The sequence below is a fragment of the Octopus bimaculoides genome, chromosome 24 (genome assembly GCF_046866305.1).
Source record: "Octopus bimaculoides isolate indiv1 chromosome 24, ASM4686630v1, whole genome shotgun sequence".
NCBI lineage: Eukaryota > Metazoa > Mollusca > Cephalopoda > Octopoda > Octopodidae > Octopus > Octopus bimaculoides.
Window position 1 is genome coordinate 34930737 of NC_142951.1, and position 14160 is coordinate 34944896.

General features: G+C 37.6%; 1 protein-coding gene across 5 annotated transcripts in view; it reads left to right on the forward strand.

Annotated features, from left to right (window-relative positions):
- The window catches only part of LOC106869079 (protein hobbit), a 207241-nt gene that overhangs the window by 149711 nt on the left and 43370 nt on the right, over nt 1-14160 (forward strand). For 4 of the 5 annotated variants that reach the window (XM_089341492.1, XM_089341494.1, XM_089341493.1 and 1 more), the window contains exons 4-10: nt 275-428; nt 3003-3121; nt 8008-8068; nt 8411-8497; nt 11401-11446; nt 12169-12216; nt 13555-13637. In XM_089341492.1, the coding sequence (XP_089197618.1) occupies nt 275-428; nt 3003-3121; nt 8008-8068; nt 8411-8497; nt 11401-11446; nt 12169-12216; nt 13555-13637 (598 nt within the window). Of the gene's footprint in view, nt 1-274; nt 429-3002; nt 3122-7038; nt 7265-8007; nt 8069-8410; nt 8498-11400; nt 11447-12168; nt 12217-13554; nt 13638-14160 lie in introns of those variants that run through there. The other variant, XM_089341497.1, reaches the window with a different exon arrangement.

The following is a 14160-nucleotide window of genomic DNA, read 5'->3' on the forward strand; positions in this document are numbered from 1 at the left end:
TCATAGCTTTGAGATTTTGATGATGTGAATATTTATTTTTATAATGATATTGTAGGGTAGGTGTGAGGGACTGGATCTGGCTTGTTTGTATATGAGACAGGTAGAAATTTTGGACCAGATGTGGACCAGTTTAAATTCTAAAGGGTTAATGTAATCTCAACTCTGCAAAAGATGTGGAGTATTATTGATCTAATTCTTTATCTCCTCACATAATTACAGAGTTATCAATTCTGATGGTATGTGAATCTCAGTTGCCTTTGTATTTCTTCTGCAGGAAACTTCTGGTTGTTTGTGCCACTGACATCCGAATCCAAGTGGATATTTCTGGTGACATTGAGCCACGGCGTCCCCGAAAGCAGCGAGCTTCTCACTCCACACTACCCAACATCGATGAAGCAAAGCTATCACGTTTTTTGAGCATTTGTCAAGTGAGTACCACTTCAAATTGTACGCTTCTCTTGAAGCATCTCCTCCTTTCTAATAAAAATATTGTTACATGTATTTGGAGTGTTGAGGAAGGAGATATATAAAGCTTCAGGTAAATCTGTAGAGTATTTATTTGGAAGGGCATCCAGCTGTAAAAACCATGCCCAAACTAATTCTCGCCTGTGCTGGTGCCACGTAAAATGCAATCAGTCGACTCTGCAGGGTGGTGGTTAGTGTTAGGAAGGGCATCAAGTTGTTAAAAGTGTCAAAACTGACACACAAGTCTGGTACAGTCTTCTGCCTGGTCAGCTCCTGTTAAACCACCCAACCCATGCCAGCATGGAAGGCGGATGTTAAACAATGATGATGATGATGACTATCCAATCGAGGAATTGAGCCCATGATCTTAAAGACAAGTGTGCAACAACCTAACCACTGGAACAGGAGCCTTCAACCATGCAGCCAAAGGGGGGCAGTCATATGTTGTGGGATCATTGGCAGTTTGACTAAAATAGTCAGGTTTAGCATGAGATAAAGAAAATAGACATATCTTTTATATCTTTTACTTGTTTCAGTCTGGCCATGCTGGGGCACCGCCTTCAAATATCTTACTCAAATGAATTAACCCCTAGTACTTATTTGTTGAAGCCTGTTACTTATTCTACTGGGTTCTTTTGCTGAACCACTAAGTTACAGGAACATAAACACACCGACCCCAGTTGTCAAGCAATGGTGGGGGACAAGCACACACACACACACACGATGAGGTTCTTTCAGTTTCTGTTTTCCAAATCCACTTACAAGGGTTTGGTCAGTTTGAGGCTGTAGTGGAAGACACTTGCCCAAGGTGTCGTGCAGTGGTTGAGCGCCATGTGGTTGGGAAGCAAGCTTCTTACCATGCAGCTTACATACACATAAAAACAAATTGAAGACATGGTGGCAATAATGGTGATGGCTTTGGTGGCGGTGGCTTCTTTCAGAAGCATCAAGTCTGATATTTTTAGCTAAATATTCCATCTAAATCATCAATTAACCAAACTCCAATAAACAATTGTCCCTGTACTGAATTGAAATAACAATCTATTATTTTATGGAAAAAGTTTGATTTTTGTATTTGTTTTAATATTTTAATTTTGAATGTTTCTATTTAATGTTTTGTTGTAATTAAACAAAACAAAAAAAAAATTTCAACTACTTAAAATTGTTTTGAAAAAATTTGATTAACTGCATGTAAATTATGCGAAATAATTTATAACTGTTACCTTGGCAACACAAATGGTCTTACTGGAATTGTTTCTAAGTGGTTTCACATCCATTTTACCATGGCGTTAAAGACTGGAATGGTCTGCTAGAATTTTGGATATTTACATATGAATCAGAGATCTTTTTTTATATTATTATATGTGCTCACCCACATCTTTTCTCCAGTTAATTAATCAACTGTAAGCTAACAAGCGAATGTGTGGTCATGCAACCTGGCTGAAATAGCAACCAAATCAAACCCCACCATTATAAACAAAGAAGGACAGTAGATGATGTAGACTTAGCTATCTCTGAAAAAAGGGGATGGTCACGGTTGTAATGCTTTCGACTGTGTGTTGACCAGAGACTAAGTAACAACTATTGTGAAGTGGAAGTATCTGCAGGTAAATCAAGGGACATACAGGATAGTAATGTGTTAGAAACTATGTAGAACATTTCAGGCCCCTCTTTAAGGACTTACTAAGACTTGAAGAGCCTTAAGGACTGACTGCCCAAGCCTTAGATAGTTACTAAGGGCCTCTTAATCATTAAATAGAAAGGCCATGTTTCATATCCTTGTCAGACTATGGTATTCCAGATGAGATTATCAAAGACATCAACATCATGTACAAAAAGCCATCAAGACTTGTGCACAACACAAGCAATCCAACTAAAGAATTGTCAATGAAAGTAAGAATCATTTTCGGAGACATCCTTGCTCCTGTTCTCTCTGTGATTGCAGTGGCCTACATCTGTAGTTTGAGTGTTGATGCCATCCAAAGCGTAGCCTCACCATCAGGCAGAAGTGATCTTGTCTGTGATGATGATGTTGCCCTCACACTGCATCAACTGTGTGGTGTACAAGAGATTTCTTGACATCTCTTTAGAATGCTGCAGCTTAAGTTGGTCCATTTTTCAATGCAAGGAACACATAACGAAAGCCATCTGCCAGTTTGTTCCAAGAAAGGCGCTCAACCCAAGGAGGTTAGGGACTTCAAATACCTAGGGTCCTACTTTACTGAAAATAAGAAACACATTGGGTGTTGATGTAATCAACTATAATCCCCCCTCCCATCTCCAACACACACACATACTAAAATTTTCACCTTGTTTGTTGAAAAACAGAGCATCAGTTCCTAATCAAAATGATTTTTCTTTATAAGAAAGTATGGGAAGCAACTCTCAAAATGTTTCACTTGACATTTTTCAGCAGAACTTTCTGTTCGTTGTAACTTTATAAAAGTATTAACAATTGAATCACTGCGTTCAACATAGAGTAATATATTTATTATTTCGGTTGTCTAAAATATAATTTTGTGTTCATACATTTGCAGTATGTTGGGATTTGTGTGCAGAATGTGACAGTGATTTTGATCAAAACTTTAATCCCACACTGCATGCTTCATGTGACTGGTCAGGAAATCACTGTTGATATTGCCAGCAATGACACCAGGTAAGTTCGTTTCCATGAGCCATCAAGGGAGCCTTTATACTGGCACTTAACCTGCTAGAAATAGCAGCAAAATTTCATGCAAACCATTTCCTTCCATCTTTAAAAAAAGAAAGGTACTGTAGCTAATGTAGGCCATAATAGGGTGTGGTGGTCATGGCTAGAACCCTTCAACTGTTTGGTCAATCAGAATTGACTTAAGGCTAAACACCAATAATAAATAGTTGACGTATTCCTTCCTCTCACCTTTCCTACAAACAGTAAACCTGTGTCCATTTCTTTGTCCAGTAAATGCTCCCTATTTTTCATAAACGACTGGATGAAGGTACAAAACATTTGGCTGTTTGTTATCACTCAGAGTGGAGTGTGACCATCCACTCAAGTGGACATCCAAGTTTGGTGTGTTAAACTGTTGCTGATTTGTTGGTGTTGAAGTTGTTCTTCCCATGGTGGTTGTTGTTGTTGTGCTTATTGTTGTGATTGTTGTGATTGTTGTTGTAGTTGTTTTAGTGATTGTCGGCAATGGATTGGTCTTTAAGTCAGCCTGGCTTAAGAAAATTCATGATATTGACAGGGGTTGCTGAGTGAACAAGGCATTTGACTGCTGTTTCTCGCTATAATCATTCCAGCGTTGGGAATTGAAACTGCGATCTGACGACCGTGAGTCTACTGCCCTAACCACTGGGCCATTGCGCCTCTGCCTTGTACATAGAGTAGAAAGAAAGATAGCAGGGTGACACCGTTGGTAGGAGAGGTTGGAGGAGGACGAAGTAGTGAAACTGAATGGATGAAAGCAAGTTAAAAGATGTTAATGTATTTAAGAACAAAACAAGGGGAAAAGTGGGAAAAAATAGGAAAAAATAGGAAAAAGAAAACAGAAAGCAACAAAGAAAATGTGAAAAAGTGAGGAAAGAATTATTATTATTTCTATTATTATTATTATTATTATTATTATTATTACTATTATTATTATTATTATTATTAAGGGGGTGAGCTGGCAGAATTGTTAGCAGACTGGGTGAAATGCTTAGCGGTATTTTATCCACCGCTATGTTCTGAGTTCAAATTCTGCCGAGGTCGACTTTGCCTTTCATCCTTTTGGGGGGGTCAAAGAAATAAGTACCAGTTGAGCACCGGTTGATTACCAACTAAACCCCCTCCTACCAGATTTCAAGCCTTGTGCCTACAGTACAAAAAATTAACATCATCATCATCATCATCATCATTTAATGTCCATGGGTTGGACAGTTTGACAGGATCCGGTGGGTCCCTCTGTCTTAATTATTTCTATTAATCATCATTCCTATTATTATCATTATTACTATTTCTGTTATCATCATTATCATTATTATCTTCATTAGCATTATCATCGTTATTAATATTCTCAGGTTTTACAAACATATGATCAGATTTCTGTCCACACTCTTTACGTGAGTAAGTTGTGTGAATGCCAGAGCTATTTTTACTATGAAGTCAGGTCGTTGAACCTGATTTCAGCTGAGAGAGAGAGAGAGAGAGAAAGAGAAAGAGAGTGAGAGTGGGGGAGCTGAGGTGGTGGTGGTAGGTTATCTGTTATTGATTCATTTTGAGGTGGTTTTGTTACAGTTTATTTCTTATCTGATTATTTCACTTTACAAATAATGTATGAAGACATGTTCACTCCTCTAGTTCTCTCTACCCCCCCCCCCCCCACACACACCATCTTTTCACTTATACACACATGTATGTATGTATGTATGTATGTGCACCTTTGATTTTGTATGGTGGTTGCCTGGATAACAAGAGGAGGAAGGGGAAAAAAAGCCTATAACATAGTATGGTGTAGGCCATAAGAACCTGTACGTTCAATCCTTTGTTGGGTCGATAATGTTGCTCAGCATCACTGGAGGAGATGATACTGTTGGGATGGTGCTGCTGAGATGTTTGTGATCTCCTGTGGACAGTTAATGAAGGGGATGTCCCACAGTGCAAGCTGTCGGGGAAATATTGTGTGTGCATTGTGAATGCATACATGGAGGTGTGTGTGTGGGGTGTGTGTGTATATATATATATATATATATATATATATTATTATTATCGTTATTATATATACTACATTTATATATACTACTATTATTATATATTATTATATATACTACTATTATTATATATTATTATATATACTACTATTATTATATATTATTATATATACTACACTTTTGGAGTGGTTGGCGTTAGGAAGGGCATCCAGCTGTAGAAACCCTGCCAAATCAGATTGGAGCCTGGTGTAGCCATCTGGTTTCACCAGTCCTCAGTCAAATTGTCCAACCCATGCTAGCATGGAAAGCGGACGTTAAACTACAATGATGATGTTGATGATATGTATATAAACATGGCAATGGCTTAGCTGGTCAAAACTTCGAAGTCACTGTCAATGGTATTCTTGTTTAAGAATAATAAAGTTTTACTCTGCAAAATTATAGATTAATGTAAAATTGTTTTTATTGTAACTGAACATAACGCCATTTGTGTGACACCGGAGTGCATTTACATGCCACCGGCACAGGTGCCACTTTGTGTGACACTGGTATCTGCCACAAATGTGATCTTGCTTGGCTTGATGGGTCTTCTTCTCAAGCATGACAAAATGCCAAAAGTCTTGGTCATTGCCTCTGTGAGGCCCAACACTTGAAAGGATTCTGGCCACTTTGCCTCCATGAGGCCCAACATTCGAAAGGAACTCAGCCACTTTGCCTACATCAGGCGTCTGTATATATTTATTTAAAGCTAATAATTTTGATCATTCAATGAAGAAGACCACACTTCAGTGTAGAACTCAATGCTCTTTAAATACAGAGTTTATAATTGTTTTTTTTTTAAATTTTGATTCAGTTCTTAAAATTAACTAGCTGTTCCACTGTGTATTCACAGACATTTTATTTGAAATAAGTGTATCTGATCTATTGCGAAATCACTTGCTACAAAAGGTTTTTTTCCTCTGTGTTGAACACTCTTCATTATCTTTTTTGCTTTTTTTTCCCCTTCTTTGTTGAGAACAGCCTCTGAAAAAAAAGGGTAAAAAATACAATTAAAAATGTTAAGCTTTGATTGGGTTTTGCATTTGAAGAAAAGAAAATCAGTTGATCCCACTCACTGGAACCTTTAATTTGAGAAGAATTCCATTAAAGGCAATATCAAGGTGGAATAGAATTAGACATGGCTGGGCTACAGTGACTAGGAATAATGATAATAATAATAATAATAATAATAATAATATATACATTAAGAAAAACTGCACTTGTATGAGAAAAGATTTTTGTGGTTTATTAAAATTAGTGAATAAATTGTAAATATAACATTAAAAATGCATGCTTATCATGGAATGGTGTGAAGTAAAAAGTTCTTATGAGGGAAAGAATCTGGTGGAAATTTTGTGTGAATGGGGAGAAGGGTGGAATTATGGAATGGTATGTAAAGAATTAGATATGCATAGGATTAACTTGTAAACAAAATAGATTTGTATTCCACAGATGTGTGCGCGCACGCATGCACACACACACACACGCATATACAGAGGGAGGTATGTAAGTATATTTGTATGTTAGCATCTGTGAGTGTATGCCTACCTTTGTATAGATGTGTGTGTGTGTGTGCATGTGTGTGTATTTTGTTTTACAAACATCTGTAGGACTGACCTTATTGTTTATGAATATACTGCAGATATGCACCAGGATATTTACACCTGTTGCAGCTGAAACTGCATCGGACAGCATACTGCTACAGCTGCAGGCTATCTCAGCAACAGTAACAAGCTTCTGTTGTTGTTAAACAACCTAGCTGTGTGTGTGTATGTGTGAGTGTGGGGGAGGGAAGAAATATAGCCTGTTCTATTGTGTGGACATAAACTGTAGTAGAAACAACATTATGTAAGGGTGTCATATCTTAGCACAAGGGATGGCCGTTATTGTTTAGCTCCCAGGTCAATCCTGATCCAGCAGATATCATGTGTAAGGGCTCTGGGAGTTGAGACCCTTCAAAGGTTGTGGGGAAAGAGAGAGAGAGCTGGATGGCTTATGTTGGCCTGAGTAAAGGGGATTTTGTTGAGTGGAGCAGAGGCTGTTGTAGGAGTGCTAATAGCAGAGGCAGTGAGAAGAAACAAACATATTTGTGAGTGAGTGGTTGTAACCTATTGGTGATTGAATTATTGATCATCAATTGAATGGCTTTTTTTGGGTTTGATCTTGGATATTTGTATTTGTAAAACCAGCATTGTTTTTAGACAAGTGAATGATATATGCGTGTGTTTAAGATATTTGGATTATAACCTGTAATGTTGTATTGGACAGTAATAACAGCCTCTAATCATAATTTTCTCATACTGAAATGTTTAATTGACAAAGTCCCCTGCCCCCAAGTTACTGGTCTTGCACCAATATTCGAAGCCATTATTATTGAAGTCAGCAGAAGGCTGGGCAGAATTGGTTGAGCACCAGACAGTTTCAGTGTGGGTGCTAATCTATTGATAGTGGATATCAATGTTAATTCATACCCACTGTAGTTATACACTGAGATTAACACCCACCTGGAGTATAGATGTATAACTCCAATAGGAATTTGATATGAATATTGTGCAAATAAAATATCCTAGATGGAAACTCTTCATATAACAATCTGCCTGCCTGCCTGCCTGCCTGTCTGTCTGTCTGTCTCTCTTTTTCCCTATCTCTCTCTTTTTCCCTCTCTCTCTCTCTTTTCCCCCTCTCTCTTTTTCCCTCTCTCTCTCTCTCTCTCTCTCTCTCTTTCCCCCCTCTCTTTTTCCCTCTCTCTGTCATGCACACACACACACACACACACTTTAACTCACCTGTTACAATATGTTTTCACCTGTTTTCCATTTCTTGTTCCCCTAGTATCCAAGCAATGTTGAACATCAATGGAATGGTATGTCGAGCTTTACAGAGTATTTCCCAGGTAAGTAAGGACCAACTAGTTGATCATTTGTTACACCTTGTTATTTCATTACTGATGAATAAAATCATTGGACCTTTAATTAACAAAGTTAACATTTTCATTAACGATTTAACTTCTTTTCCTGAGGCAGGCACGTGCCCCTCAGGCCGTCTGCTGAGGTCTGCTCCTGGGGTGACCCTATACTGAAGGAAGAGTTAAATTTACAGGACATATGTGTCCGAGCACAGTCCCAGTCCAGTCACCCCCCACCCCCACCCCAGTATCTCTACCACTCCATGGTTTTATGTCCACATCCACAGCCACACCATCTCACTCTGGAATGTCTTTGACTTTCTCTCACAGGAAGAAGATTCCCAGCCGTGTTTGGCCGAAATTGCTATTGGAACCTACTTCGATATATCTGTTGCAAGGAACCTCAAGTCTGTAAAGGTAAGGCTTAAACTTGCATCATCATCATCATCACCACCACCATCACCACCACCACCACCACCATCATCACCATTATTATTGTCATCATCATCATCATCATCATCACCACAGCTAGCATCACCATAACTGTTAGTATTACCATCATCACTATCACTATTGTCATCATCACTATGACTGCATGCATGATGATGATGATGTTCATCATCATCATCATCATCATCACCACTTTACGTCTGCTTTTCTATGCTGGTATGAGTTAGAAAGGTTTTCTGAACACTGTATTATCAGATGCCCCCTTTTTGTCTCCAATTCTTATGACATGCAAGGACCTAAAACTGGGACACGTTCAATAATGTTGATCTGAGGTCGAAGCTGTGGAATAATTACTAGTTGTTGTTGTTGTTTAGCCCTGGGCACTACATGTTTCAGTTATGACCATCCAGTATATTATTTAGACATTGTATATCTAGGACTATAATATCTAATGTCTCCTTCCTTGTTGTTGTTGATTAATCCCAGAACGGTTGTGATCAAGCAAACATAAGATTAAAGACATTTCAACCATCATCATTTTGTCTCTTACTGAAGCATAGTGTACCTGGGAATGCAGTATCCAATGTGTCTGTTCTTGTTTTTGTTGTAGCAGTCAACTTTAAGATCTTTATGCAACAAAACTGGTTTCACATATATAAAGTTGCAGGTGTGACCAGAACCAGTAAACCTCAATTCAAAGGTGTTCCAACCGTGACCATCCCGTTTTACTCTGTAGGACCACATTATTCAATATATCCACCTGTTTCTTTTTTAAATAATGGTAGGATATAACCTGAGAGAGATTTGGCTATGATGTCTAGCAGGTCAAGCAAGCAAACAGTAGCTTCCCTGATCGGTTTCCAGAGTGAAATAAACCTACATGGAAATGACCTGTCAGATATCTCTTGTCTGCTTTAAATCTTATTTCTGAACCATTTATGAAATGAAATGTCGAGGATGATAATTGTATCAACCATTAAAGAGATTTATTACAATGGAATTTAACAAGATCCTTTAATGACAAAACTACTTTCGGCATTCTGTTATGGTTTAATGGAATTTTATTGTATATCAAAGTCTCTTTTCTTCTGCAGCTACATGTGAAAATGGTTGATGGTATTAAGCAATAAGTTTAATGCCAGGAGAAGCAGATTGTCAAAACCTGTCCGCACACTTGTCTACAAAGCCAATTTGACAGCTATTTGATAATACAGGCGAAAATTAAGACTTTGTCGATGTTGTCATGCTTTACTAATTTTTCCATAAATCCATTTTCTGTGTGAGAAATTGGATTGCATTTGGCTTGAGGCAAAGAATGGAAATAATTCTACAATATAGCCTAATGGTGGCAGTGTTGGCGGTGGTGGTGGTGGTGGTGGTGGTGGTGGCGGTGGTGGTGGCGGTGGTGAAGGTAGTAATAATTTTGGTGGTGATGGAGATGGTGCAGATGGTGTTGGTAGTAGTTGGGATTATGTTTATGGTGGTGGTATGGCAGTGGTGGTGGTGGTGATTTCGCTCCAGGTCAGCCCCGATGGAATAAAACTACGCTAGTGGAGGTGAAGATGGTGGTGGTCATAATGGTGATGATGATAGTGATGCTGGTGAAGGCAATGTTCAGGACAGTGGTAGTGGTGGAAGTGGCAATGGTAGTTGTATTGATGATGATGATGATGATGATAATGGTGGTGCTAGTGATGGGAACATAAAACTACTTGTTATTGAAGTTACAAGACAGTCATATAAATTTCAATCAATTTCTTTCCCATATCAACAGTAATTGAACAATATTCAATTAAGGGGCTTTTTTTTTTTGTTTTTGTTTCATATTGCAAATAGAATTGATCACAGCAAATTGATAAAATGAACAAGGAGAATTGAAGAAGAAATAAATGGAGAGAGTAGCCATGTAGGTTGGAATCATTGCTGCTGCTGTTGTTGTTGTTGTTGTTGTTATTGGTGGTGGTGGTGAATAGCCCCAGTCATCTTGGCTGGAGCAGAAGACCTGTGACACTGAAGATATTTGATTGATTGTTTGTGTGAAAACGTACAACATAATTTATTTAACCATGTACAACCACATTGCATTCAGCTCACAAGCAAAATGGTGGTTGTGGTGATGACGATGATGATGATTGCTCTTGGCTTTTGAATATTGTAAACTAACTTAAACTGATTGTATACTTTAAACATTAAAACCACACACTCCCCGCTACTCTCTTTGTTGAACGAATTCAACAAAGGAGCCTTTACAGGGATCCAGGACTTGCTAGAAATAACAGAGCATTTCCCACTTATCATACCATACTTATCATTCCACTTAATGGAAAATTGACCTATGATGATGATGATGATGATGGTGTCCTGGATAAAATATAACTGGGGACAAAAAAAGGCCAAAAAGAAAGTATGCTGGTCTAAGTGGAATTGATTTTTGGTCATCAGTCTGCTTGACCAGGTTTGACCAGAAACAGCTAAATACGTAAAAACACCTGAAATTCTGTTAAACCTGACAATCCTATTGTACAGAATGATTTTAGAGTCTCTTTAGAATTGTCGAGACATGTTAAAGGAGGATCACTGTCCTGAAAGCAATTCCTGGAACATCAGGCAGCAGCCTTATTATAGAAATGGTCAGAGACTGAGCTTTAACAAGGAGCAGCTCTTGGAGAACTGACTCAGTAAAGTTTGTCTCTCTGTCTGCCTCTGTCCCCTCTTTTCTTTCTCCATTTGTTTGTCTGTCGGTCTTGTCCCCATCCCCATTCTATATATGTATTTGTTTGTCTTTCATAATCTCTCTCTCTATACACACACACACACACACACACACAAATATATGACCCCCTGATTTATGCTGTATCTTTCTATTCCAGTCTGCTCGTATCCTGGTTAGTGAACCTCGTATGTTTATATCAGAAGGTATATATAAATGACTTTATAAACTATATCTATGTATAAAATATATCACATCTGCATCACTGCACTCTCTTTCTCTCTCTCGTTTCTCTCTCTCTCTCTCGTTTCTCTCTCTCTCTCTCGTTTCTCTCTTTCTCTCTCTCGTTTCTCTCTCTCTCTCTCTCTCTCTCGTTTCTACACTTTATTAATCAGGTTACATGACTGGTTCAGGATACATGTTAATCTGAGAAAATGATGGTAGCATTAAATGTGCCGATGTATCTCTGTAGAGAAGAGGGTTTTGTTTATGGTTTAACACTTTTGCAATCTTAATAATCTTTTCTACTCTAGGCACAAGGCCTGACATTTTGGGGGAGGAGACCAGTCGATTAGATCAACCCCAGTACACAACTGGTACTTAATTTATTGACCTCCAAAAGGATAGAAAGCAAAGTCGATCGCAGCGGAATTTTAACTCAGAACATAAAGACCAACGAAATACTGCTAACCTTTTTTTAGTTTTATGTTGATGTATTTATGCAGAGTAGAGGGTCTTGCTTAAGGTCTAACACTTTAGCGATCATAACAGTGACAGTATTAGATGTGTTGATGTATTTATTTGAAGTTCCTTTGTCCAAACAATGGGAAAAATGTTTCTGGTGAAAATCATTGAAGAAACATAGCAATCCATGCTGTGATAATTAAATGATCAATATTTTAATCATTCAACTGATTTTTTCTTTCAGGTTTTCTTAGAAGTATTCCAAAAGTGAAGATGAAAACAGTTGCTGAAGGTAGGACATAATCTTTATCTTGAGGTCTTCATCCTTCTTTTTCTTCATAACTAATTACACACTAAATGATCCACAGATACCATAGCAGATGATATCTAGACAAACTTTGTGTGTGTGTGTTCTTTAGTAAGAGGAGGTAAGAATGTACATGATGCTAGTTTTCAACCAGCCTAGACTGAATTTCAGGTCCTGTCTATGAATGTGTGTTTGTGTATATGCCTGAACTAATACAGGCACATAAATTTATGTGTGTAACTATATATATATATATATATATATAGGTTTTGTGGTATGCTAAGAAGCAGTGCACAGTACCAGAATTTTTGACTTGAGTTAAATCTAACAAACTACTCCAAATCATTGTTAGAGTGTCTGCATAAGAGGAGTCAAGCCTGGCCAGTTTATACTGACATCAAATTTGTATTAGTTGTAATAATGAAGTCAAACCAAATAGTGACATGTTTGAAATTATTTAATATATTTCAGGTTTGTGTAATATATAATATGAAATGCATCCATTATGTAAGCCTTCCAATCTAACAGCGATTTGGAGTAGTTATATTTGGCTCAAGTAAAAAATTCTGGTGTTGTTTTGTCTAGTCACTTTGCAAGTGAGTTGAGGGTGTGTGCAGAGACATGAAGTTTGGGATTCATCAGTGAGTATGGGGTATATATGGTTTGGATTTAGTGGTCACTCTGCAAGTGAGGAGCTCATGTGGTTTAGGACTGGTCACTGAGTAAGTGAGAGAGAGTTGTGTGGATTCAGTTTGCTGGTCACTTTAGTATATACGAGGGGGTGCTGAAAAGTTCCTGACTTTAAGGGTATTGCGAAAGGCCTGGTTGAAGGCTCAGCCTTCCGAGTTCTTTTACTGGGCTTAGAAAAACTGAAGGACCACTGCATTAATTGTGTGAATCTGAGAGGGGAATCTGTTGAATAATATAATTAATTGATCCTCCATTATTTTCTTTTACCCAAACCCAGCAACTTTTCATCACCGTCTTGCAGAGGACAAGGTGACCGCTATAGTATTGGTTCTATAATAAAATACTCTCTGTAGACATGGTACAATAGTTGAGATATGTCTGCAGATAACATAGGTTATGAATGACTCTTTCCACTTACTTATGACATGAAAACCTGTCTAACCCATGCCAGCTTGGGTACTCACTGCACTAACCTGTCCTTCCCTAGATCTGTTAGTCTCATTGAGAAGAAGTATTTATAGACAATGAATGACAGTAATTCTTTGCTATCAAGAAATAAAAGAAATGGTTAAAGAATATTGTTGTGGAACAGCTTTCTCAGTTTGCCGATGTGTTGTGTTGTTTCTTTTGTAGAAACTCCCCCAACTCCTGAATGTGAAGAAATGGTGAAAGAATCACCAGAAGAAACTGCTGATATTTTTAGGATCATTCCAAAAGTACGTACTATGCTTTCCATGAAATCTCATGGCTCTGTGACCTTGTTTCACTTTCGTTTATGTTTGTGTCCAGAAAATTCACCATAAGAAATTTTGCCATAAAGGAAAATTCGTTGTAAGATAAAATATAATATATCAGCAATTTTTAAAACTAAAAAAAAAAAAAAAAAAATTGTTTTATAAAATCATTTAATAGGCAAGTCTTTATTTAATGTCAAACATTTAAAAAAAAAAAGTAATTTAAAATGAAATTTCTTATATGAAATTTTCCTTTGACAAAAATGTTTATAGCAAAATTTCCTATAACTGGTTATGTTGCTTATCCACTCCAAGGATATTTAGACTGTTGGAAAAAATGTCTTGCTCTATGTTATGTTTCAGTTCTTTATGTTGTGTTTTGAAATCCCATTGAGATCAGCCATTGTATGGTCTCATACCTAATACTAAAATGGTACAGTATCTGGTTGAAACAAACAATTATTGTGGTGAGTGCCAGTGTCAGTTTTGGTAAAACATCTCTTCA